Genomic DNA, 26,315 nt, shown 5'->3' with positions numbered 1-26,315 from the left:
TATAAAGCTTCTCAAACCCATTCATACTTAAAGTATTATAAATCTTCTCAAAACCATTCTCAGAATGTACTTGACAACTGTTGAATAAAAACAAATTTGTTTCAAATAGTTCTTGTAGCATTTCCAGCTCTGTAGGAAATTCAAGAATCATCCTTAACCTGTTTTCTTTCTTCCTAGACCTATCAGCCTAACAGTAGCCAAATGCTGGGACCCTACTCCCAGGAGTTATTTCACCATCCCCAGGGGTGAGTACACATTTAAACTCTTTGCTGGGTTCCTGGGAAGCTCCCAAGATCTGGAATATTTTGGCACCTAACAGATTCTACCCATTCAGTCCTTTAATTGTTTACTTTTGTATTGGGAGCCTGGGGTTCCACTGCCCATTGAGTTTCTGGGAGTTTTTCTCTTGGTTCTCATCTTTGGATCCATCTCCTAAACTTCTGGGAAGTCATCTTAACCTAACAATTCATAAAAGGTTTGGAAATAATTATGCCAAGTGTTAAAAACCCTCATTTTCTCACAGTGAATCCTTAGAGAGAACTGAGTATTTTGAAGATGTGAGGGAAGCAGCATTAATAGACATTTAAAAAAATGAAAATTATCTTATTTTCATTAGCAGTAAAAGATCTGTGCTCATGTGACAAACACAGCTGCCTCCTGCTGGTGAGGGCTGTGCTGGTGGTGCTGGAATCAGTTTGTTCCCAGTCCACAGAAGATGACAGTGGCAGTGAAGATGGGGTGGAATAAATGCAACAAACCAGTGCAGACTGTGGGAGTCCTCTTGAAACCCTTAGGAAAACCAGAGAAACAACAAGAGAACAAGAGAAAACCTCTCAGATCTCTCAAAATCTTGGTGTTTGCTGCAAGTTTTGACACCATTTTCTGTCCCTTTGTCGTGGTACAATCTATGGGATCTCACTCATGTGAACCCCTCAGAAAACTAGAGAAACAACAAGAAAAAATGATAAAACCCCTCAGATCTTTCAAAATCTTGGTGTTTCCTGAAAATCTTGAGCCTGTTTCCTGTACCCTTGAGTGAGGTGCCAACTATGGCACCTCACTCATATGAAACTCTCAGAAAACTAGTGTAACCGAAAGAAAACCCCTTAGATCTCTCAAAACTTTGGTGGCTCCTGCAAATCTTGAGCCTGTTTTCTGTACCCTTGTGGTCGTGCCAACTATGGCACCTCACTCACACGAAACCTTCAGAAAACGAGGGAAACAACAAGGAAACCAGAGAAACTGCAAGAAAACATGATAAAACCCCTCAGGTCTTTCAAAACCTTGGTGTTTGCTGAAAGTTTTCACCCCATTTTCTGGGCCTTTGGATTGGTGCTGACTACGACACCTCACTCACACAAACCCCTCAGAAAACCAAAGGAACAACAAGAAAACACGATAAAACCCCTCATATCTCTCAAAACCTCAGCGTTTCCTATACATCTTGACCCCATTTTCTGTCCCTTTGTGGTGGTGCCAGCTATGGTACCTCACTCATGCGAACCCCTCAGAAAGCCAAAGAAACAACAAGAAAACAAAATAAAACCCCTCAGATCTTTCAAAGTCTTGATGTTTGCTGCATTTCTGACCCTGTTTGCTGTCCCTTTATGGTGGTACCATCTGTGGGGTCTCACTCATGTGGAACCTTCAGAAAACCAGAGAAACCACAAGAAAACACAGTAAAACCCCTCAGATCTCTCAAAATCTTGGTGTTTCCCGCAAATCTTGACCCTGTTTCCTGTCCCTTTTGCTCGCAGCTGAGCCGGTGCGGCCAATCGACCCCGCGGCGTGGATCTCTCATACCACGGCCATGACGGGAGCGTACCCCCGTTACGGTATGAGCCCCTCCATGAGCATCACCACATCTACCAGCTCCTCACTAACAAGCTCAATTCCCGAGTCGGAAAGTAAGTCACCCCCTGGCCAGCCCTGGGCAGGGGGCTGCTCGGGGCCACCAGGGCCCGGCCACAGGCACGGTGACAGCGGCAGCGCCAGCCAGGCCTTGAGTGGTTTCTCACACTTGGGGAAAGCAGGAGAACTTTTGGCGAAGGTTGGAGGTTGATGTGGACGTGTTTGGTCAGGGTTTTTTCTCAAGGAGAAGTGGTTGCTGGTGGATTTTAGTGGTAGGTTCAGGTTTTTCCACTCAAGTGCACATTTGGTTGGTTTTTAATAAATTTCAACAATAATGTTCAGGTTTCACTTGGGAAGTCCTTCTCTGATATTCACATGGCCATCTTTTATACTTTTGATAAGTTCAGGTTTTTCCACTCATGTAGATGGGAGACTCCCTTCTTGCATTTAGTTGGTTTTTAATAGATTTCAACAATAACGTCAATGTTTCCCTTGGGAAATCCTTCCCTGATATTCACATGGCCTTCTTTTATATTTTTAAATAGTTTTTTTGTTCTTCTTTATATTCCTAGAATTTATTGAGCAAGCTAAAACTAAATTTAACATCCTACGTAAAATTATGGTTAGATTTCAACCTGTTTCCTGGTTTGGCAGTCTGAAACAGCCATATCCATGAAACCAAGAGGTTGGATTTTAAAGATAGGTTCAGGTTTATCCACTCAGGTGAATGGGAGAGCTGTATTCTTGCATTTACTTGGTTTTTAATAAATTTCAACAATAATGTCAGTGCTTTCTTATGGGAAATCCTTCCCTGATATTCATATGGCCTTCTTTTATGCCCAAAATGGGAGCATTTCGGATGCATCTCAGAATTTGCCATATTTGTACAGCAGCCAGAACTTTAAAAATACCAATTTTCTGTTCATATGCAGATCTTAGGTGTCCAAGAAAATAGAATTTATTGCTCCCTAATATTAGTTTGTTGGTGTAGTTTTTTTCCCAAGACATGTTGCTTTTTGCCACTAACCAAACTAACTTAAAGCAAAAGCAAAGTTTTGGTGTTTATTTGAGGTTTGTAAGTATTGAAGCTGCATGCAGAGCTGGTCTGGGATGTTTTCATGCATATTGGCAGTGCATGTATGGCAAGAAACATTTTCAGTTTTCATTGTTTCACGTTTGCTGTACCTTTTTTTATCCAAAATTTTGGGTGGCTGGAAAAGGACAAAAGTGCTTTTGAAAGGTGGGTGATGTGGGGAACTGGGAGGGGAGGAGGGTTCTGGAATTCCTGCTGGAGAAGGGTCTGGCCTACAAACAGAGATAAAAATGAATTTTCTAGGGCTGGAAAATGGGACAAGACAGAGAATTTGACAAATTCAACCTTGTTCTTATTTTATTGTAAAAAATGATGAGGAAAGTGTGAGACCTCTGGGGATCCAGTTCTGCCTGTAATGATGTGAACTGGGAATGGCTGGGGAGGCATTTGGGAGTTTTTTTAAAATGTTCCACGAAAAAAATTGAGGGCAAAGCAATCCTGGGAGGAGTGGATTGTGAAGGGACCCTGGGAAGGGTTTTTGTAAGAAAATCCCTGATTTCTTCTGAGAAGGGAAGATTTCTTTTATAATTTAATTTTCCTCATGAATTTCCAGATCTTTAAATAAAAAACTGGACATGGATTGACCATGGTCACCCTTTCTGCATGGAGATGGGGGGTGCTCCTGACAGGGAATCCCAAAAGAGCAAACCCCAAAAACTTGTCCCCCAGAGTTCCTGGGAAATTGAAATGGAAAATGATGGATCACAAAAACCCTTGGGTTTCCTTTCCTGCCTGTCTGGATGCAGAGAGGATCCTGCAGCTGCTTTGGGAAGCCAGGATGTGGGGACTCAGAATTTCTGTCACTAAACTGATGGCTTTGAGCCCAAAATCTAAACTGGTGGCCTTGAGCCCAAAATTGCTGCAAATGCTGTAATTCACTTTGTGGATGAGGGTGCATTTGGAAATCTTTATGTCTTTATTTTATTTTACTTACTTTACTTTACTTTATTTTACTTTTTAAAATTTTATTTTAATTTTTATTTTATTACTTTTATTTTTTGTATTTATTTAATTTTCTTTTAAAAATTAAATTTTAGTATTTTTATTTTTATTTTTTATTTTATTGTACAGTATTTTATTGTATTTATTTTATTTCATTTTATTTTTAAAATTTTATTTTAATTCTTTATTACTTTTATTTATTTCATTTTTTATTGTATTTCATTTTCTTTTTAAACTTTATTTTAATTTTTTATTTTATTTTATATTGAATTTTAATTTTTATTATTTTTATTTATTTTATTTCCTTTTAATTTATTTTCATTTTTCTTTTATTATTTTTATTTATTTTAGTTTTTCATTTAATTGTATTTTATTGTATTTATTTTATTTTTATTTTATTTTTATTTTTATTTTTATTTTTATTTTTTATTAATTTTCTATTTTATTGTATTGTATTTATTTTATTAAATTTTATTTTTCAATTTTATTTTATTTATTTTTTTGCATCTGTTGGTAAAACTGTATTTTTATTTCATCCAAACTCGGAGCTGAGAAGTTCCTTCAGGCTGAGTTCATTTCACAGCAGCCTGTGGCCTCTCTTCCTTTCAGAATTAGAAGACTCTCCCTTAACTGTGAAGAGTGACATGGCTACTATTGTCAAGGTCATGCAGCTGCCAGACTCAGGCCTTGAAATTCGGGACAGGATGTGGTTAAAAATCACCATCTCCAATGCAGTGATAGGTAAGCAGACCCCAGAAATGCTGAGAGGGAAAAAACCCAGTGATTTAATTAAAAAACTACCTTTTAATGAGCTTTTTTTTCATGTCTTTGACCTCTTATATTCCATTTATGGGCAGGAAATAACTCGTGTCCATGTAGGTGTTCAAATGGCACAATTTGGCTCAGAAAATCCCACTTTAGATGTTCAGCTGGCCCAGTTTGGCTCAGATGATTTCACTGTAGGTGTTCAGCTGGCACAGTTTGTCTCAGATAATTCCAATTTTAGGTGTTCAACTGGCACAATTTGGCTGAGATTATCCCACTGTAGAAGTCCAGCTGGCTCAGGTCATTTCATTTTAGGTTCACCTGGCACAATGTAGCTGAGATGACCCCGTGTCTCCCCTTACTGTCCCCATTTCAGGAGCAGACGTGGTGGACTGGCTTTACACACATGTGGAAGGCTTCAAGGACCGCCGGGAGGCACGGAAATACGCCAGCTCCATGCTGAAACACGGCTACCTCAGGCACACTGTGAACAAAATCACCTTCTCAGAGCAGTGCTACTATGTCTTCGGAGACCTCTGTGGCAGTAAGTCCCCAGCTGGGAAGGACAGAACTGGCCCCATGTCATTTCTGTGCCTTGAGGGTGTCCATTGTCCCCTCGTGTGTCCTCACAAAGAGGGATTTCCATGAGGGTGGCAGAGTTCTGGAGCTGCTCAGTGTAGCCGTGACATTTTCTGAAAAATTCTTTTATTAGGATTTTTTCTCCTGAGAAGCTGTGAGGCCTCAGGAACAAAATGTAAACAATGGTTATCTGCTGCTGTGGAATGCGACAGGGGCATCTGTGATTGGTCTCATGTGGTTGTTTTTAATTAATGGCCAATCACAATCCAGCTGTCTCGGACTGTCTGGTCAGTCACAAGATTTTATTATCATTCCTTTCTATTCCTTTCAAGCATTCTGATGAAATCCTTTCTTCTATTCTTTTAGAATTGTTTTAATATATCATTTTCTTTTAATATAATATATATCATAAATATATATAATAAAATAGGTAAATCAGCCTTCTGAAACCTGGAGTCAAGGTTCTCATCTCTTCCCATGTCAGGGCTGCCTGGAAACTTCCACAGCCCAGAGGAGGCGGAGTCTCTCTGGAGATATTCCAAACCCAGCAGGACACATTCCTGTGTCACCTACAGGACATTCCTGTGTCACATGCTCCAGAATTGGACAGGGGGATCTCCAGAGGTCCCTTCCATCCCTGCCTCTCCAGGGGTGGCCCAGAACAGGGGACATCACCCTGAAATTGTGTGACAAGTGGCTGGTGCTCCCTGGTAGCAAGGAGAGCTCCCGGAGGAGGATGAACTCATCAAGCAAAGCACTGAGGACAGCAGGATTTATTTCTGGTGGTGCCACACTGATGTCATAGGATTTAGCTTTTTTATTTTCCAGATTCTGTGCTGATGCCTCAGGTTTTAGTTTTTCTGTTTTTCACATTCTGTGCTGCTTTAGTCGGTGGGTCTGGGCTTCATACTGTGGGATGGTGAGCTCTGTGCACAGAGCAGGGAGACAAAGCAATTCCTGCTCCAGCTGGGCACCAAGGACAAATGATCCAAATCTCAGCCCAGGAGCACAAACACCGTGGGCTGGAGAGAGAAAAACAAGGATGGGACTGCATGGGCTAAAGCTGGAATTGGACAATTCACTCCAAGATGCAAATGGAGCAGAACTGATCAAAGTGAGACCCCGTGCCTGGCCATGCATTTTGGGACTATTTTGGTTCATCTTGGGTTCATTTTGGGACCATCTTGGGTACAGCCCTGGCTGGGCTCTTGTGCTGCCCAAGGTGGATCTGTTGAGGAGAAACTTTTAATAAATCCCTGCTTTATTCTTTAGCTCTGTCTAGTCCCGGTTCTAGGGCAGCTTTCACATTCCCTGCTGTCAGTCCCACTGGAACAGGGGGATGTCCCCACCGTGTCCTCACTCTTCCCTCCCCTCTCCCTGCTGTGTGAGAAGGCTGATTCCAAGGCATTGCTAAGCTTCAAAAACCTCCATAAATAAATTCACAGTGATCATTTTACCTGCTGAGTAAGAATTTTTCCCCTTTTTTCTTTCCCAGATCTGGCTGCACTGAACCTCAACAACGGTTCCAGTGGCGCCTCTGACCAGGACACCCTGGCTCCTCTCCCACACCCTGCTGCTCCCTGGCCCTTGGGCCAAGGATATCCCTACCAGTACCCTCTGCCCCCTCCTTGTTTCCCCCCAGCCTACCAAGATCCTGGTTTTAGCTATGGCAGTGGCAGTGCAGGCAGCCAGCAAAGTGAAGGTAAGCTGGGCTAAAAGGGTTTTATCCCACAGCTCTCATTGTTCCCCACCATCTGCTTGAGGTCCTCAGTGCTCTCCGTGCTTGTCTTGTGGTTTTTTTGCTCCCTGCATGGATTTTGTGCAATGAATTAAAGGTGTTTGTGGCTCTGGAGGAGGGGGTTTGGCTTTCAGCTCTCTGTGGGAAGTGCCAGGTTTAACCCAGGCAGGGATTGCCAGCAGTGGGGTTGGTGTTGCTGGAATTGAGGCGATTTCTGTGTTGCTGGGACAGGGGTTAGAACCAAGGTGCTCTTGGCTTGCAGATCAGTGCTCAGCACAAAAGGAAAATCACATTTTTTGTAAGTGGGAGGTGGCCAGCCATGGCTTTCCAGGGCTGAAACACTGCTCCCAGGGAGGAGAGTCTCTGCTGGCATGTGTGACAGGGACAGGAAGAGAACTCTGCATGGATTAAAGACCTGCCCTCCTCCTTTTCTGCCCTAAATTCATTTTAACCTTAGTAAATTAAATCACGTCTTTTTCTTGCTGTAGAGATGCTATTTTTTAATTTTTATTTTATTTTAAACCACTCCCAGAGTGAGTTTTGCTTTTGGAAATGCTGCCAGTAAAGAAGGGGTGAGGATTCCTTGTGTTTTTTCAGTGAACATCCAATAAATTGGATGTCACTTATGCCTATTCACCACAGCCAGTCAGATTTTACAAAATGGCACAAAAGGGTTTCATAACAGGGGATTTTAGACCAGCTGCATGTCACCTTATACCAAAATAAGAAATATCCATGAGGAATCTCCCAGAGGCTTTAGAACTAGAAACTGCCCTGGACAGAAAGTGGGGGTGGTTTTTTGGCAGCTGCTTCTGTGAGCAGCAGGAATTCTCTCCCTGCTGCTGGATTAGGAAAGGAAAGGTGGCACTCCCAAAAAGTGCCAGGGTGTTCAGCTCTGAAAGGTTTCCATGCTTTTCCTGGTGGAAACCAATTTCTGTGCTGTTTTCTTGCTTTGTAACTGTTATTCCCTTGTTTTGTCCTGAGCAAGCATTAGACTGAAGGATTCCTAGAGGAATGGCTGACTCTAGGGGATTGGTAAGCCTCAAATCCCTCCATGATGAATTCACAGCATGATCATTTTTAGATTCTCGTGACCCCAAATGTTAAGCTGTATTTTGGTTTGGTTTTTTTTCCTAATTTGAAATTTTATTTTTATTTTGAATTGTCTTGGATGCTCGACCTGTCTCAGTGCACAGTGGTGTGACATTGGCATATCAACCTGTGGGACTGTGCTGCATCAGCTCAGAGGGGAGAGAATCAGCTGGGAAAACCCCATCCCTAGGCTCTTTAGAAAATAAATAATCCAAATTTATTATGGTGTCACCTCTCTGGGCTGGATTTCTCTGCCAGTGTCCTTGCACTGCCCATTAATTGGTGGCCTTTAATCTTTAAATAAAAATCCTGGTGGCCAAGTGGCTCAGGCAGGGGTTGGGAATGCTGGAGCACAAGGCTGCACTGCTCACTCTTAAAATAGTGCTAAATTTGGGGTTTTGTACACTCTCTCATTTATCTGCACTATTAAATCATAACAATCAGCAAATACCACTGCAGAGACCCAGGCTTGGAATATTCACTTAAAATCCAATGGATTTGTGGTCTGTTTTCCATCTCTCTGGCACTCTGCAGAAAATGCAGTCTTTCTCCCCAAAATCCAGTGTGGTTTCCCATTTCTCCAATCAGCTGGAGCAGCAGAAAGTGATGGGCAGAAAGTGATCTGTAATTCAAGAAGGAGCAGCCCAAAATAATTCTCTTTTTCCCATTTCTGTGACTTCAAAAGCTGGTCCCTTGTTCTGCTGACTGGGGATCCTTTTTGGGAAGTCCATCCTGCACTAAGGTGCAGGAATTCAATGGGAAATTCCTTAGATTGATTAGCTGGATTTTTAAAAAAATAATTAGCTTGGGACTGTCTCCTAATCTGTCTGTCATGGGAACAGAGCAAGACCTTCAGCTTCCATAAAAAAACAGTTTTGGAAGTTTAGTAAAGCTTGTTTTTAGTAACAACTCAGCTGATACTCAGTGGCAATCCTTTGGTTTTCCAAGGTGATTTAGTGGCCTCTCTTAGGAACAATATCCTGGTGTTACTGATTTGGGGTAGAGCAGCTCAGGAACTGTTTCCTAGGGAGTTCTCCAAGCAGGAGATTCTCCAATTCTCCAGCACAAGGCTTTAGTGAGGAATTTTAAAAGGACCTCCTCAGTGAAGCCAACAAAACTTCATGGATTTAAGGGTGACAGAGAAGGCACAGGGGTTTCTTTCAGAAAAGGTAATTTTAAAATTAATTTTAAAAGGACCTCCCCACTGAAGTCAAAAACCTTGGGGATTGAAGGGTGACTGAGAGGGCAAAAGGGTTTCTTTCGGAAAAGGTAATTTTAAAAGGACTTCCCCACTGAAGCCAACAAAACCTCAAGGGTTGAAGGGTAACAGAGTAGGCAAAGGGATTTCTTTCAAAAAAGGTAGTTTTAAAAAGAATTTTAAAAGGATGGAGTGATTTAAAGCCTGAGTGATTGAAAGGTGACAGAGTAAGCAGAGGGGTTTCTTTTGGAAAAGGTACAAAATAAAGCAGAGGCAATTAGAATTAAACCTCATTTGCTTGAGTCAAACCCCAAATTCCTGCTTTTTTCTGCTCCCTCCCTCTCCTGGACTGGATTTGAGCTGGAATTCAGCTGCTGCTTTCCCCGTGCAAGCTTGCAGCTGTGTCCGTGTGTCCCCATGCATGGCACTACCCCATCGCTGAGCCATCACCAGCACGTGGGCCTCACAGCAGAGCCCAGCTCATCCTGGCTCTTTTTCTCTCCTGTTTTTGGGCTGTTAGGGAGCAAAAGCAGCGGCTCCAACCGGAGCACCAGCGAGACCAGCAGGAGAGCAGCAGGCAGGGAGAAGGAGCGCAGCAAGTCCGGGGGCAGCGGCAGCGAGTCGGAGCCGGGCGCGCGCCGCGAGCGCCCGCTCAGCCAGCTCAGCCAGCGCTCTGCCAGCGACAGGAGCCACCAGAGCCACCACTCCTATGGTCCCCCAGGGCTGCCCCCCTTGTACAGCCTGCCCAAGCTGGGCTCCAAGGGGCTGGGCAGCAGCGGGCCCCCCGGAGCACCCCCGGTGCGTGAGCTGAGCGCCGTGCCGCCCGAGCTCACCGCCAGCCGCCAGTCCTTCCAGAAGGCCATGGGCAACCCTTGCGAGTTCTTCGTGGACATCATGTGAGAGGAAGTGCCTTCAAAAGACTCTGCGTTTTGGGGTTTTTTTTGGGGGGGGGGGGCGGGGGGGGTGGTTCTGGGATGCTCAGTTGGAAGAGGCTTGGCTGTCTTGCATGTCACACCTTCCTGTTTGCGAGTGTGTCGCAGAAAAGAAGAAAAATCGACAAAACTGAACAAAAAAAAGAAAAAAAAATACAAACACCCCCTCAAGCTACAAAAATGAGCAACAAAATCTCCTGGGATTGTTAAATCGTCTGCATCTTTTTGTTCTGTTTGTTTTTTTCTCCCCTGCCCATCTCATTTTGGATTGTGAATGGCCTGGTGTATGTTCACATCTTAATGGGCTTTGGTCATTGTGGCACCTACTTCAGTGGAATTAGTGTCTCTTTCTGGGCTGATTGGAGGACTGCTATTTCACATAACTTCTAAATTCCTGACAATGCATAGGAGCACTTTGATTTTTTTTTTTCCCCTGCTTTTTCTCTTACAAGGACAAAACAAAAAAGGACTGCTGGCTGGTATCTGGGATACTGCCTTGGAATGCTGGTTCTTGGATGCATCCATAGCTCTAAGCAGACATGGCGCCCACAAGTGCTTGGAAAGGAGCAGGATCCAGCCAATTTCTAGAGGAAAACAAACTTGTGGCTACTTTCTGCTGACTAGGCAGTATAAATCAATCTTTCTTGTGTTCTTTGAGGTTTTTTTTTTAAAGATATTCTATCAAGAGAGTGCTGGAGTCTTGCTACTGTATGCGTTCATTGTGCAGAACTTATAAAGTTATTTCCTTCAGTTATTTCCTTATTTCCCAAGAGGGATTTTCCAGCTCCACTGGGTTTTGGGCATTTCAGTCACATCCCTGCTGCCAGGTGTGGCTGTTCCCTCTGGATGTGCACCTGCTTGCAGATTGAAAGAGTTACTCCCACAGAAATAGGAACATTGCTGCAGTTCTGTCAGCTTTGCCCTTTTGAAGGGGCTGTTTATCCTATTCCAGCAGGGAAATCCTGGCTCCCACTGGGACATGGGACATCTTCTTTGTGATCCCTCCTTCCTTTCTGAGCACAAGCTTTCTCTTTTTTCTTAAAACAGAGATCTGGAGATGTCTGATCCCCCTGGCAACATTTCTAAGCACAGTGGGCAGAGAGGTGTGAGGTGTGAGAACAGATCAGAAATGGTACAAAAATAAATCCTTACCCTGAAACTGAGTGAGACCTACCCTGGGGCTCCCCAGCAAGTTAGGCCCATCTTGGAGCTCCCCAAAAATAAATCCTTACCCCTGACAGCAAGTTAGACTAACCCTGGAGCTCCTCAAAAAGAAATCTGTACCCCTGACCCTGAGTTAAACTCACTCTGCAGCTCCCCACAAAGAAATCCTTTTCAAATTCTCAAAAAGAACCTCCTGACTCCTCCTCCTGCTGAGGAGCTCTGCTGTTGAATATCCCCATGATTTATTTTCTGGCTATTTCTGCTCTGAGGCTGTAGAAATTAAATTCAGGCAGCTTCAGGGATGTTTAAAAAGCTTTTTTGAGGCATGGTGAGCACAGCCATGCTGTCATATGGCTCATTTAATGCAGCCACTCTGGCATTTGACCATGAGGCCATTCCTCAGTTAAATTCTCTTTTGTGAGATTCTGCTGCTGGCAGGATTTAGGGCAGGTGCTTTAAAATCAGTTTTTACTGTAAATAAGCATTTTCTCCACTGGTGAGAAGCTGCTTTTTGGTCTGTTCTGTGCTTTTTGGGTAAATATCCAAGGTGGATGTGAGGAGAGAACATCTTAAAACAATCTTTGTGTACACACAGTTCATTTGTGAAAATGAAAACCTGACCCTTCAAAATTTTCAAAATTTTCACCCTGAACACTGACTCTTCAAAATGTCCTTTTAATTCTGATTTTTCACTTATTTCCTTTTGAAAATGTCCTTTTAATTCTGAAAAGTCACGCTTCAAAATGTCCTTTTAATTCTGATTTTTCACTTATTTCCTTTTTCCCACCTCCCTTTGTCAGAGACTCCAGATGTTTGTGGGAATGGGAGACTCAATTTCCCTTTCCACAGGGAGCCAGGAATTCAAGAAACTCTCACTCAACCCATTTCTGGGCTTCTAAATTAATTTCCTTTGCAAAAACCTCCCCAAAAAAAGCTGCTCAAGGCTTCTGAAAGCAGAGCTTTCATCACCACCCATGGGTGGCTCCTCCAAAAGAGGCCTTGCCTAAAGCTTGACTGTACAACAGGACTTTTCTGTCCCTTCCCTCCTTCTCCCACATGCAAACCTGACTTGGTAAATTATTCTGAAAGATTGACACTTAAATCGGGGTAAAAGAGTGGTGGAATTCTGCTCTGTCTCCAGGAGACACTGCTGAGCAGTCTGTGACTTTACTGACAATCACTAGTGGTTCTACTTCTAAATTAATTGTGATTTTTTTTCTGGCATTTTATAAGTTATTATTTCTCTGGCCCTGTTTTAAGGCAAAACTCAAAGGGCTGGAGGAAAAAAAAAATCTCCTTTTAATATTTCCAAAAAAAGAGATTAAAGCTGGGGGCTGAGCTTTTCACCCATATTTAATTGACGTATTTAATTTCCAAGAGTTGCAGTTTCCACACCTGCTGGGGGTTGGCTTTTGTCTCATGGTTTTGCTGTTGGCAGAAACTGTTCTGTGTCTTGCTGGTCTTTGCTGCTGTGTTGAAAAAATGACTTTTTTAAAAATGTGTGTGCTCGTGGGTCACCCTGGGGCGAGGCTGGGAGTCCCCAGCAGATGTGGGAATTTGTTTTGCTGAGGAAATTCAGGCTGGAGGAGGTGGATCCTCTTGAACAGTGCAATATTGAACAGTGACACAAAAATCTGCATCTTTTTTTTTTCCCCCCATCCTGGGCTGAAAGTCAGGTCTGAATCTTTGCCAGATCTGTTTCCTCAAGGGAACAAAAATGAGATTTCCCAAATCCCATCCTTTGTGTCTTTCCTATCCCGCTGCATTCCCTGCAGGATCCTGTGCCAGCCATGCCAGGGGAGCTGCCCACAGTGGGAATTGTGCCAGGGAAAAGAAAATTTGGAGGCTGGAGTGCTGCAGAGCCAAAATTTCTTACCCACCAGGGCCTGCAAGTGAATTTTGGTGAATTTTGATGGATTTGGGCTCCAGCATTTCTTACCCACCAGGGCCTGAAGGTGAATTTTGCTGAATTTTGGTGGATTTTGGCTCCAGGGAGAGCTTTGCTGTGCAGGGCATGGGAGCACCCTCAGAGCAGGAGCCCGAAAGAATTGGATTAGAGCAATTCTTCAATTATTTTTTCAAATAATGTATTTTTATTCTGCAGCTGAGCTCAGTGCTCACCCCTCCCTGCAGCAGGGATATTTGGGGACTCCTGGAAAAGGGGCAGGAAAAACTTTGGGGTGTTTTCTCCCCCCCCAAGAGGCAGCATCTGCACAGGAGGTGTCCCCACCCAGTATTTAAGCCTTGAAGAGTAAATTTTTTTGGCAAATAGTCTTAAAGGCATGCTGGTATCTTTTACCTCCTGTTAATGAATCTGCTTTTCCAAGGAATCAGTGCCCTGGAAACTTTATCCAAAGGTTTTATTGGATGGCAAGCAATGATGCACAGATGTTGAATTTTGCTACGATTCTTGTTTTCTCTCTGATTTTTGTTCTCTCCCCTCCTGAGACTTGACAGCTCATGGGTTGATGTAATTGTTTTTGTTTTGGTTTTTAATTTTAATTTTTTGTTTTTGTTTTGCATTTAACTGGATTGTAATAAGATTGACTTAAAATTATTAATTCTAATCAGTGATTAGAAATACATGTAAAGAATTTTATGTACAGTAGAGGAACAAAGTTACATGATTTTAAATAATGAAAACCCAGACTATCACCTATCCTAGAACTGGTTCTACTCCAAGAGTGACCTCTTATTAGCATGGACTGCACTGTTCCTGTTAAATGTCTATTGCATAATGGAATTCTTTTTTGTAGATATTGTATTAAAACCCAAGTGTCTGTATAGTTAATATATAGCTGCTTATGTGTAAATGCTATTTTAAACACTAAAAAGCTTTTAATTTTATGTGACAACCACAGTGTGTGTGGTCAGTTCTTTGCAGCATTTCATTGTGATTTATTTCCTAAATCTTGCCAATTTTTGGACTCTCCAGCAGAATCAAGAATCACTGGGACACCCTTTGTAAATTCTGCTGAGCCTTGGGTTTGTTAGGACACCCTGGAGGCTCAGCTGCACTTGAGGTGTGAACATTTTTCCAGCCTCAATTATTCTGATTTTCCAGCTTAAATAAAAAGAACAAGCACAGCTTGGTAAGGCAGATTCCTTCTTCCCAGCTGATACAAATCACACAGCAAGGGGAGAGTGAAACAACCATAAATCCCAGCATTTTCCAGTGAGGAGGATATGAAATAATCAGAATTTAAATGAATATTAAATGGTCAAAATTTAGTTGAATATTAAATGGTCAGAATTTAAGTGCATATCAAATGATCAGAATTTAGGTGAATATTAAATTGTTGGATTTTAAGTGAATATTGTCAGAATTTAAGTGAGTATTAAATGATCAGAATTTAAGTGTATATCAAATGATCAGAATTTAGGTGAACATTAAATAGTCAGAATTTAGGTGAATATTAAATAGTCAGAATTTAGGTGAACATTAAATGGTCAGAATTTAAGTGAATATTAAATGGTCAGAATTTAAGTGAATCTTAAATGGAATTTTGGACAGCCTTTTCCTGCAGGGCCTGGTGAAGTTAAATCAATTTTTTTTCCTTTCCCTATTTCTGGAATGATGATCAAAAGTTATTTAATGTTTCTCTGCTATGGAACCACAGCCCTGGAGGAGGAATACTGAGAATTTCAGGTGGCTGTGAAGAATTCCTGCAGGCTCCAGGAACAAGAACTCCAGGCTCCAGGTCAGAGTTTTGGTTTTTTAAATCACACTGAGGAATAATTTTAGATGGAGGTGATCACAAAAATTGGGTACAAATAACTTTGCAGTATACCAAAAAGTTCTTTTTCTTTCTTTTTTTTATTTTTTTTGAATGAAAATATTCACTGGTTTAGATTAATTTACAAATTCTTTAGCTGAGCTGGACTGCTTAAAATCCAGTAACACACAGTGGAGAGATAGAAAAATTTTAATCTAGGGAATAAAAGAGCAGAAATGAAAAAACTTTTAGGGAATAAAAGAGCAGAAATGGAAAAACTTTTTAGGAATAAAAGAGCAGAGTAATTCCTTGTCAACATGAGTGGGGAAAAGAAAAACCTTGGCGATGTGACTGGGTATTGACTGGATACTGCCTGGCAAAAATGTGAAGTTTTGGGTGAATTTTGCCTGGTTTTGGGGAGGGAGGAAGCTCCTGCTGTGCCTTTGGAGGGTGAGATTTGCACAGAGCTCATTTACATGTGCCTGTCCCTGATTTTCATGGAACACAAATGGACTGAGCTGGGATTTGAATGGGAAATGCCCCCTCTGTGTCCCACACAGCACTGCTGGCACCTGCCAGAAAGTTCTTTTTACACCTCTTTTATTGGGTTTATTTGACAATTCTGACAAGGCTTGGGAAAGGCTGACACCAGCCAGAATGTTCTTTTTACTCCTGTTTTATTGGATATATTTGATATATCAGAATTATTGTATAATTCTTACAAGGTTTGGGAAAGGCTGGTACCTGACAGAATGTTCTTTTTACTCCTCTTTTATTGGGTGCATTTGATATATTAGAATTATTGTATTATTCTGACAACACTTGGGGAAGGATTCCTGGATCCATCTCAGGAGCTGTTAATTAATAAGAAAGGGAAATTACCAGAAGTGTTTAGAGGGAAGTGCTGTTGGTGACTCACACTGACAGACTTGAGAGATGGGTGTAAAATACCATTTCTGGAGGTTCTTCCATTAACTGAACCTAATTTTGCTCCTTTTTTGGGCTGAAATGTGTTTGCAGAGAGGATGGACTTGTGAGCCCTGTGCTTCACAACTCTAATTCAGATGTGATTGTTCCTGGGACTACAAAGTGCTCATAAACAGGATTTTCTCCTTAAAATCAACAGGATTTTCTCCTTAAAATCCAGGTTTTGTGAGGAGCAGGTGACACAAGGAGTGGTTTATTGTCTGTCCTCCTCTGGCTGCTCATCAGAGAGGTTCTGGAAATAATCCCTCGTGTTCAGATCAGGCCTGAACACCAAGATATAGCACTTGGGCACAAAGTAACTGGCCAAAATGCCCAGGGTGGTGGCCAGGATGGTGCAGATCTGGGTGACAGCCCTGAGCACCGTCCTGAGTGTGGCAAAAATCACCAGGAAGAAAATCCAGATGATGAAATAGATGAAGGTGGCAAAGGTGATGCCCCTGGCCACGTTGTACCTCCTGCCTGGGGTCTGCACCATGAAGGTGCACAGGAAGCAGACGAAGGCTAGGCAGCTGTTGTAGCCATGCAGGAGGGCAAAAGCAGCCCAGGACTGGGTGCCACACACGAGCAGCACCTCCCTGGGCAGGGATTCATAGTCAGCCACCAGGTAATCAGGGCCCAGGTGGAGGTGGCACCAGCAGAGCAACACCTGGGTGAGGATGGACACGGCCACCACCAGCCAGGCCCTGCCGTGGGTCACCCAGCGCAGCAGCCTGGGGGCACAGCGGGGGAATTCTGTCACCAAGGTGATCTCCAGGGCCTTGGGCAGCAGGGAGGAGAAGCAGCCATTGAGGCACAGGGCGTAGCAGAGCTGCTGCAGCAGGCACAGCGCCGCACTGGGCCTGCCCACATGCAGGCAGCAGCTGAGGCTCTGCAGCAGCAGCCAGAGCAGGGCCAGGAGGCTCCTGGCACCTCCTGCCAGCTGCACCAGGGGGCTGTGCAGGTGCTGCAGGAACAGCAGGGCTGCCCCACAGCTCAGGGCTGCAGTGAGGGCCACCAGGGTTAGCAGGGCCACGGCCAGGGGTTCATCCCAGGACAGGAACCGCTCGGTGCGGTCGTGGCAGCGCGTGCTGCGGGTGGGAGCCCACTGGTGCTGTGGGCACGGGGAGCAGCTGGTGCTGTCTGCAAAGAGAGACTGATCAGCATTGGAGACCTGTTGAGGTGGGATTTCAGTCCCCCCAGAACTGAGGCCCCTCCCCTGAAGATGCCCTCATGGGTATCACCACAGACGTGGCGTTTGGGGTGAAAAAAGAAGTGTCTCCAGCCAGTCATAAGTGTCTCTGGGATGAAACACCACACACCCAGTGAAACACTACACATTCAGCCGTCCAAAAGTGGTTTTGGGGTGAAAAGTGTCTCCAGTTAGCCAAAAGTGTCTCTGGGGTGACACACCACACATCCAGCTGACCAAAAGTGTCTCTGGGGTGAAACACCACACATCCAGCCAGCCAAAAGTGTCTGGGGTGAAACCCCACAATTGCTGCTGTTTGGTTCGGCACCAAGGGCGAGACAAGCTCAGGCACGTCCTATCCAGATATATTGGTAAATATTCCAATAGGGACCTGCCGCCCCTGGGGGAGGATTACACAGGGATCTGGTGGTGGTTTGGGTGGTGTTTCCCCTCCCTCCAAGGTGTATGTCCAGAGTTTGTGGTAGTTCAGCCTCTGCTTTTCCACCCTCATCCCTGAAGGATCCTTGTGTTTCTTGCCACTATTTCCTTCCCTCAGCAATCCCAGGATTTTATCCTCTGCCTCTCTTCTACCCATGCCCCCAGAATTCCATCCTAGCTCTCTCTCCAAGCTCTGCAGATAAAACATAGATGTTGTCCTCATTTTCCTTCCCTCTGGGCCCAACAGGGGCAGGTCCCAGTGAGGAGCAGGATAGGGAGGAGAGCTCCCAGCTCATCCCCACCTCAGCCTGGAGACAGAATAATCCACTTAAAGCCTTTCAATTGCCCAGAGCTCACCTGTGCTGCTCCAGAAGGTGTTTTCTGAGCAGTCTGTGCAGTCATAGCAGCAGAGGTTGAATCCTTTTATTCTTCTGAATTGCCCTGGTTGGCAGCGCCTGAAGCACTCGGATGTGGGCTCCTGGCAAAGGGCAGGAGTGAACATCAGCCAGGATGAACAAATCTCCAAGGAATCGGAAGGAACTGATCAGAAGGAATTGATGGAAGGAACTATCAGAAGGAACTGATGGAAGGAACTGAACAGAAGGAAGGAATTTGCCATTTTTACCTTCTTGTCTGGGGTGTGGAACTGGATCTGGGACGTCCGGACATACAGGGACTGGTCGTAGTCTCCCACGGGCAGGTAGGTGACTGTGCCATCCCTCCAGGCCCAGAGGATCAGTTTGTAGCCCGTGTTTGTGCCGTGGGATTGATCAAACCTGAAGCTCTGCCCATTCACCTCAAAAGGGAGGGTGTTCATGAAGTGCAGCAGCTGGGGAGGAAATGAAATCAAAATGGATTTTGGTCCAGTTCTTGTTTGGAAGTGACAGTTCTGCCAGCTGACATCAGCTGTGTCTTAGGTGGGCTAAGATTGTGCCAACCTGGCTGTGAGGTGACAATAATTGGCTGTTTGTCCCTCAGATCTGCCCTCACCTGTGGGGCAACAGCCTGGTTGGAAAGCGAGAAAACTTTGTTTTCTCACAGTGGATTTGTGAGACGTTTTAGGGAGTTACAGAAAAACAATGATAACTTGTTATATAAACAACCTACAGGTGCTGTTTTCCTACTCTGTTTGTCTGTTCTTCTCAAGGACTGTTTGTGAGAAAGATGTTCTTGTTAATTTTCCAATCAAGTAAAATGTGTCAAATCTGTCCATGAAAGAGAGGATTTTCATATTAAACTTGAAAGGGACTATCCTGCAAACCAGCCTTCCACTGATTTTGTGTCAGTGATGACACTCACCTGCCAGGACCTGATGGGTGTTTTGGGACTATTTTTGAAAACCAGCCTTTGAGTGAACCAGACTATTTTTTGGGACTATTTTCAGAAAACAACTTTCCAGTGAATGTGTCATTTCTACCTCCGTGATGGCACTCACCTGCCAGGACCTGATGGACATTTTGGGACTATTTTCAAAACCCAGAGTTTAGGTGAATCTGTGCCATTTCTGCCTCAACGGTGCTACTCACCTGCCAGGACCTGATGGGTATTTTGGGACTAGCCTTGGAGTCAATTTGTGCCATTTCTGCCTCAATGGTGCCACTCACCTGCCAGGACCTGACAGGTGTTTTGGGACACCCTTTGGAGGTGCAGCCCAGAGCCCTGTGCAGTGCATGGGCCACGCTGTACACGGCCACGTGCACGGGCTGCACCGGCGTCACCCCCAGCATGGGCCAGATGTCCCCGAGGGTGACATTGCCGCACTGCCGGCAGTGCGTGTCCAACACCTCGGTGTCCTCCAGCCCGCTGAGCTCCCGGGAGCGCTGGCAGAACTCCTCCTGAGCCACAGAGTTGAACAGCTCAGCTACAAACTCCTGGAAGCCTGGCACTGTCCCCGTCCTCATGACAAAGCCCAGCACTGTCCCCACACTCTGGATGTTGGGGACAGAGGTGGCGATGTCCGACAGCAGCCAGGCCTCGCTGCCCAGCCAGACCTTCTTGCCCAGCCCCATGGCCAGGCTGTGCTGCAGCAGGGCCTGGGCTGGCACGCTGTGTGCAAACAGCACAATCACGTTGACTTTGGTGCTGTTAATTAATTTAATTGTGTTTTCCAGCTGCTTGGTGGCATCAGCCTCGGCCAGCTCGGTGGGGATGAGCCCCTCGAAGGCGATGCAGATGCTGTTGGTGCCAGCCATGCTGAGGAAGAGCGCCTGGGCTCCCCGGCCATACTCATCATCGCTGGCCACCGTGGCCACCCAGTTCCAGCCAAAGTGGTTGAGGAGCAGCACCACGGCCTCCACCAGGTTCTTGTCACTGGGCACCGTGCGGTAGAAGGACGGGTAGAGCTCTGTGTTGCTCAGGGTCTCGCTGCTGGCGCCGTAGCTCACCTGGGGGGAAAAGATCCTCACAAAGAATTCCAGAAGTTTATTAAAACCTTTTCAAAAATACAACATTGAATGGAAAAATTCTTAAAAAACTTGGGAAGGGATTCTTGGATGCATCTCGGAGCTGTTGAGTAAGAAATTTACTTGAGAAATTTCTATAAGAAATTTTAAATATTATTTAAGAAATTTCCATAAGAAATTTTTATTAATACTTGAGAAATTACTGGAAGAAATTTATATTAAAACACAAATTTCTATAAGAAATTTATATTAAAACCTGAGAAACGCCTATAAGAAATTTGTATTAATAGTTAATAAATTTCTATAAGAAATTTATTTTAATAGTTAAGAAATTACTATAAAAAATATTAAAGCTTTAGAAATTACTATAAGAAATTTATATTAAAGCTTATTAAATTACTAGAAGAAATTTGATAAGAAAAGGAAATTACGAGGAGTGTTTAGAGGGTTAGACATTCACACAAAACATCACTTCTGGAGTTTGTTTCATTACCTACAAGGGAGAATCCTGCTCCTGCAGAGACGTTTTACCTGTGGGATGAGGAAGGAGCTGAAGAGCTTGGCTGTGAGCAGGCACAGGTCGGATTTGTGGGGCCCGATGACGGCGATGACGCGGGGCTGGTACTCGCTGTAGTCACACAGGACCCCGATGGCCCTGGTGCCATTGCGGGTGAGGAAGAGGAGGCTGGGCTGAAGGGCCACCAGGGGCTCAAAGCAGGTGTCACACATGTCATAGCCCAGGGTGACCCCTGGCAGCAGCCAGCTGCTGTTGTTGATCTGCTCGATGGCAAACCTCATGGCCAGAGCCCAGATCAGCCCGTCCGTGAATAACCTGGGGACAGCAGGGACAGGACCTGTGCTGCAGCTGGGACTGGGCTTCTTCATGTAGGAAAAGCTAATTTTTTATTAGACATTTTATTAGCATAACTGATTTTTTAATCTATTTTAATATAATTATTTTATTAGCATAACGGATTTTATAGGTATTTTATAGAATTATTTTATTAGAATAACTTATTTTTATCCATTTTTCATGTTTATATTTTTATATACTTTTATTAACTTATTTTTATACCTAAATTTCTACATTTATTTATATATTTAGGTGTTTGATTATTTTACAATTTGACAGTTTGATTCAATTTAACTGATTCATTTACAATTTAACTGTTTGATTCATTTAGGATGTGTTTGCTTCAATTTAACTGATTCATTTACAATGTAACTGTAATGTTTTATTCAGTTCAACTGATTTATTTACAACTAGGTGTTTGCTTCAAACCCTAAGGAAACCAGTGCCGCTAAAACCTTTTATCAAGGTGAGACCAAAGCTTGTCAGCACCAAAAAACCACAAACCCATTTCCATTTTGGGACCTGTTGATGTCCCAGTGCTCCAATTCTCCTCTATCCCATCCCATCCCATATTTTCCCTTTTTCACCCAATCCCAGCCCTTACCTGTCACAGAGCAGCAGGGTGGGCTCAGAGCGAGCTGCCAGGTTCAGGGTGTCCTTCCCAAATGGGAACAAACCCCCCAGGACAAAATCCCCCGGCCTCCTGAGCTGGGCTGAGAGACACCAGGGGCTCAGGGGGGCAGCCCAGCCACAGCCCAGGCACAGCCACAGCCCAGCCACCACGTGCATTTTGGGGAAATCTAGGAAATCCAGGCTCAGATGGTCCTGGGAAGTCTCTTTAAATAGAGCTTGGGAGGAATTTGTTAGGCAAAATGAATTGAATTCACTTTAGTGGGCAATAATCAAATATACTCCAAGTAAAAACCACTGCCCTCATCCTGATTTCCTTTACTCAGTGAGTCAATGTCCTTTACTCAGTGGGCAATAATCAAATCCCCTCTGAGGGCACTTCAGTGTAAATCCTGATTTCCTTTACTGAGTAGCTTTTACTCAGAGTGATTTACAAGTTCATTAGCACAGCTGTGGAAATTTGGGTTCCTCTGGTAGAGGTGACAAAACTCAGGTGCCCCGCTCTGATTCTGGTAAATGATTTACACAACAGTAATTTTTATTTATTTATTTATTTATTACATTCCATTTAAAAAATTTAAATTATATTTTAATTATTTAAATTTTAAATACACCTCATCATGGAAATAACCAAATCTTCCTGAGGGCAGGGCAGGAATTTGCCTGGAGAGGCCATTCCTGGGTCACAGCCTTGCTGTCCCTCAGCTGTACTGATATTTTTTTAGGAAGTTGTTACTGGCTGATCTATTTTTCTTTCCCTCACACTGAACTAGAATATTAATTTCAGTTTAAAATTTTAAATCTGAGTTCATAGCATGGTAATTTAGGTTTTACTACTGTATTTTATTGTTGGATTTTAGGACAGCTCTGAATGAAAAGTTCAATTTCCTGCATTTTCTATATCAGAAAACTGCTTTTGCTGCCAGTGCTGCTCCAAGGCTGGAATATTTTCCTTGCAGGAAAGCAGATTTAGAGACCTAATACAGGAATGCACCAGCTGCAGCTGTTTTTTCCAGGTATGTTCCTACTGACATTTTTTTAGGCATCGTTTCCCTTTCCTGGACTACTTAGGTGTCAGTTTAACTATAAAACTTTAAAAAATAAGTTCTAAACACAATTCTGAATTTTGGGCAAGTTCATCTTCAATATTAGCAATGGTAATTATAAATATTAATATTTATCTCTTAAATAATTACGAGTGTGACAAGGGAGAAAAAAATTTTTCTTGTGGTCACACCATCATTTCTAGAGATTTAAACCCATTTTTTTTTCCCTTGACACACATTATTTGATTTAGTTGAAGGTATTTAATTCACTGCACTGGTGAAATATCAGTTGGCCTGATCTCCAGGGAAATAAAACAGATTTTTCCAGGGAAATAAAATCTGAGTAGGTTTTCTGTAAATGGTGTTGGACCTCCAGAGTGTGATCCCACAAAGGACACTCCTCAAAAACCATATTATTCACATCATTTAATGTGCAGTGAGTCCAGTCTCCATGAGGTAATTGTGATTTCCTGAATCTTTCAGTGGTACATTAGGGCAGAAAGAGGCAATCAGCTGCAGGATTGATCCCTGCAATAACCCTGCAGGGCTTCTCCAGCTCCCAACGCTCAGAAAGTCCCACCTGAGACCCTCTGGCTCCTCCAGGGGTTTGGCAGAGGCTCCCAAAGCAGTGATTTACAGTACAAGTGTGGATTTTCCGCCCCAGAGAGGCAGAAAAATCCTTTTTGTAGGCATTGAACACATTGATAAAAATTAAAAATAAACACACAAGAACACAACTCAGAAGCAAACAGCTCCAGGCTGGGCTGGACAGAGGGGATTGTGCAGCAGAAATTACAATTTGCTGCACATCCCAAGTGCAAAATCATGGATTGAACAGGGAAGGGGCACAGGGGAAGGTGCTGCTGGGTGGAACAATTTTCTCCTCTTTCCACCCCTATTTCCTTCAGCTCCCACAGTGGCAGGGAAAGGGCATTTCCCCAGGGCATTGCTCAGCATGAAATCCTCCAGGTGGGATTTTTGTACAAACCAAAGTGTGGGAATGAGCTCAGACACCACAGCTCCAATTTGTGCTGCCACACAAGGCCACAAATATTGCTGTAAATGCACACAAGCCGCTGCGCTTGGGCTTGAAAAGAAAAACCGTTTCCAGCTTTGCCAGGAATAAAAAAATTCAGAACTTCAATCCCTTAGCAGCTCATCCTAATGTGGAATTATTTTTCTAACTCTGCACAGCTCCTCCTACTGTGGATTTTTTTTCTAATTGTAGAGATGTAAAAAAAGGTGTAAAAAAAACCTATTCCATGTTTATGAAGTGGAATAACTTGGCCAACTCCTCAGCTCCAGGCTGGAAAGAAAAAGTGAAAATAACCAAATAATAAATGCGCAAAAATGTTATTTTCACTCTGGGCTCATCCTAGCAGGATGGGTCGAGCAGCCTGTGCTGCAAAAAGAGCTCCTGGCTCATGCTGTAAGGTGTGGGAGTAAAAAAAAAATCCCTTAGCACCTCAATCTAATATGGAATTTTTTTTCTAACCGTACAGATGTAAGAAAAGGACTGGTCCACATTTATAATATGGACTTGTTTTGCCAATTCCTCAGCTCTAGGCTGGAAAGAAAAGTGGAAATAACCACGGACAGTGTGTTGCTTGTGCATAAATGTCATTTTCAGCCATCAGGGCAGCTTGTGCTGAGCAAAGAGCTCCTGGGTGATGCTGTACAGTGGGAATATAAAAAAAATCAATCCCTTAGCAGCTCAACCTAATGTGGAATTTTTTTCTAACTTTAGAGATGTAAGAATAGAACTGACAGATGTAAAAAATAACCGGTCCATGTTTATAATACAGAATCATTTTGCCAACTCCTCAGCTCCAGGCTGGAGAGAAAAAGTGAAAATAACCATGGACAGAATGTTTTGCTTGTGCAAAAATGGCATTTTCACACCAGCACCACCGTCAGGGCAGGTACACAAATAGTTCCTGGGTGATGCTGTATGCTAGGAATAGAAAAGAATCAATCCTTTAGCAGCTCAACCTAACGTGGAATTGTTTTCTAACTTTAGAGATGTAAGAATAGAACTGACAGCTGTACAAAAATAACCGACATTTATAATATGGAATAATTTTGTCAAATCCTCAGCTCCAGGCTGGAATGAAAAAAGGGAAATAACCACGGACAGAGTGTGTTGCTTGTGCAAAAATGTCATTTTCAGCCATCAGGGCAGGTTAAGCAGCTTGTGCTGAGCGAAGAGTGCCTGGGAGATTGCTGTACGGTGGGAATTAAAAAAATAAATCCCTTAGCAGCTCATCCTAATGTGGAATTTTTTCCTAACTTTAGAGATGTACGGTAAGAACTGAGAAACGTGAAAAAATTAATGGTCCACGTTTATACCGTGGGATAGTTTGGCCAACTTTCCACCTCCGGGCCGGAAAGAAAAAGTGGAAATAACCACGGACAGAGTGTGTTGCTTGTGCAAAAATGTCATTTTCAGCCATCAGGGCAGGTCGAGCAGCTTGTGCTGAGTGAAGAGCTCCTGGGTGATGCTGTAGACATCTCCGATGTAGGGGATGGCCTCTCCCAGCATGGCCACGGCCTCCTCTTGCGAGCCCACGTTCATGATCTCCAGGAAGGCATCCCGGGAGGGCAGCGCGCAGAAAGCCACGGTGGCCGCCTTGCGGACAACCCAGGGGTGGTGCTGGGCCAGCGAGGCGTTGTAGGCGTCGGTGCAGAGCACGGAGGTGCGCGGCTCCCCCGAGCGCAGCCCCTCCAGGAAGAGCTGCAGCCAGCGCAGGGCGCGGTGCAGCCGCAGCACCGTGCGGCAGCCCGAGTCCGAGCGGGCCCGCAGCGCCGCCAGCCCCGCCGCCAGCTCGTGCTGCACCAGCGACTGCAGCGACACGAAGCCGTGCTGCTGCTGGTGACCTTCCAGCAGAGCCACCTTGGCCACGGCGTCCTTGGAGATGAAGGAGAAGACGGCGCCCAGGCTCTGCAGGAAGCTGAGGGGGAGAGGGGAGTGGTGGGTTAGGTGGGCGAGGGGTGGGGAGAGAAGCGGAAAAAATACCTGAGGGGTGAAAAAACCAACCCCAAAACCACCTCGGGGGGAAAAGAGAACCCTGCCGACCCCCCGCCAAAAAAAACACCTCAGGGGTGAAAAGACGACCCCAAAACATCTCAGGGGTGAAATGAGAAGGCAAAAAGCATCTGAGGGAGGCAAAGCAAAGCCAAAAAGCATCTGAGGGGGGGAAAGAGAAGCCAGAAAGTAACTGAGGGGGAAAAAGAGAGCCCAAAGAATTGCCTGAGGGGTGGAAAGAGATAGCAAAAGGCATCTGAAGGGTCAAAAGAGAAAGCAAAAGCTCCATCAGGGGTGAAAAGAGAAGACAAAGTATCTGAGGAGTGAAAAGAGAACCCCAAACCCACTTCAGTGTGAAGCCGTCGCTCCCTGATCGGTCACTGCATCCTTCTGCCCACAGTCCCCCCGCTCGCTGCCGGGCACTCACCGGATGAGCCCCCGCCAGCCGCTCAGGTAGGGCTCCAGCAGCACCTCTCGCTGCTCCGTCACGCACCTGCGGAAGGCGTCCAGGACCTCCCTGAGGCTGAACGGGCCCGCGGCCGCCGCCGCCATCGCGCCGCGGCGCCACCGCCGCCTCCCCTTCCCCTCCCCCTTCCTCCTCCTCCTCCTTCCGCATGCCTCACCGCCCTCTCGGCCAATCAGCGCCGCATCCGTCACCCGCCGCGCCCCGCAGGCCTATCCGCTTCGCGTGCGTCA

The 26,315-nt window shown here is 44.5% G+C and overlaps 3 protein-coding genes across 5 annotated transcripts in view; 1 reads left to right on the top strand and 2 right to left on the bottom strand.

Moving 5' to 3' along the window:
- Positions 1-10,211, top strand: part of DVL1 (dishevelled segment polarity protein 1) — a 45,863-nt gene extending 35,652 nt beyond the window's left edge. The window contains exons 10-16 of one of the 3 annotated variants that reach the window (XM_054291891.1): positions 178-245; positions 1,758-1,907; positions 4,496-4,627; positions 5,028-5,195; positions 6,726-6,932; positions 7,957-8,003; positions 9,779-9,865. In XM_054291891.1, coding sequence (XP_054147866.1) covers positions 178-245; positions 1,758-1,907; positions 4,496-4,627; positions 5,028-5,195; positions 6,726-6,932; positions 7,957-7,967 — 736 coding nt within the window. In that variant the 3' untranslated portion in view covers positions 7,968-8,003; positions 9,779-9,865. Of the gene's footprint in view, positions 1-177; positions 246-1,757; positions 1,908-4,495; positions 4,628-5,027; positions 5,196-6,725; positions 6,933-7,956; positions 8,004-9,778 lie in introns of all 3 variants that reach the window. The other 2 variants (XM_054291890.1, XM_054291889.1) reach the window with 2 other exon arrangements.
- Positions 10,212-16,096: 5,885 nt separating this feature from the next.
- On the bottom strand, positions 16,097-22,065 carry TAS1R3 (taste 1 receptor member 3). The gene is made up of 6 exons (XM_054291887.1): positions 21,523-22,065; positions 20,597-20,897; positions 19,268-20,047; positions 18,289-18,492; positions 18,021-18,141; positions 16,097-17,176 (listed from the first exon to the last, which is right to left on the bottom strand). Exons 1-6 carry the CDS (start codon positions 21,705-21,707, stop codon positions 16,251-16,253), a joined length of 2,517 nt encoding a protein of 838 aa, XP_054147862.1. The 5' UTR covers positions 21,708-22,065; the 3' UTR covers positions 16,097-16,250.
- Positions 22,066-23,005: 940 nt separating this feature from the next.
- Positions 23,006-26,179, bottom strand: CPTP (ceramide-1-phosphate transfer protein). Its single transcript, XM_054291900.1, has 2 exons — positions 26,047-26,179; positions 23,006-25,545 (listed from the first exon to the last, which is right to left on the bottom strand). Exons 1-2 carry the CDS (start codon positions 26,169-26,171, stop codon positions 25,047-25,049), a joined length of 624 nt encoding a protein of 207 aa, XP_054147875.1. The 5' UTR covers positions 26,172-26,179; the 3' UTR covers positions 23,006-25,046.
- Positions 26,180-26,315: the final 136 nt, after the last annotated feature.

This window comes from Melozone crissalis, unplaced genomic scaffold (genome assembly GCF_028551555.1).
Source record: "Melozone crissalis strain CALT ecotype California unplaced genomic scaffold, PUWL_Pcris_2 ptg000107l_1, whole genome shotgun sequence".
Classification (NCBI taxonomy): Eukaryota; Metazoa; Chordata; class Aves; order Passeriformes; family Passerellidae; genus Melozone; species Melozone crissalis.
This window is presented reverse-complemented; position numbering and strand designations above follow the sequence as displayed.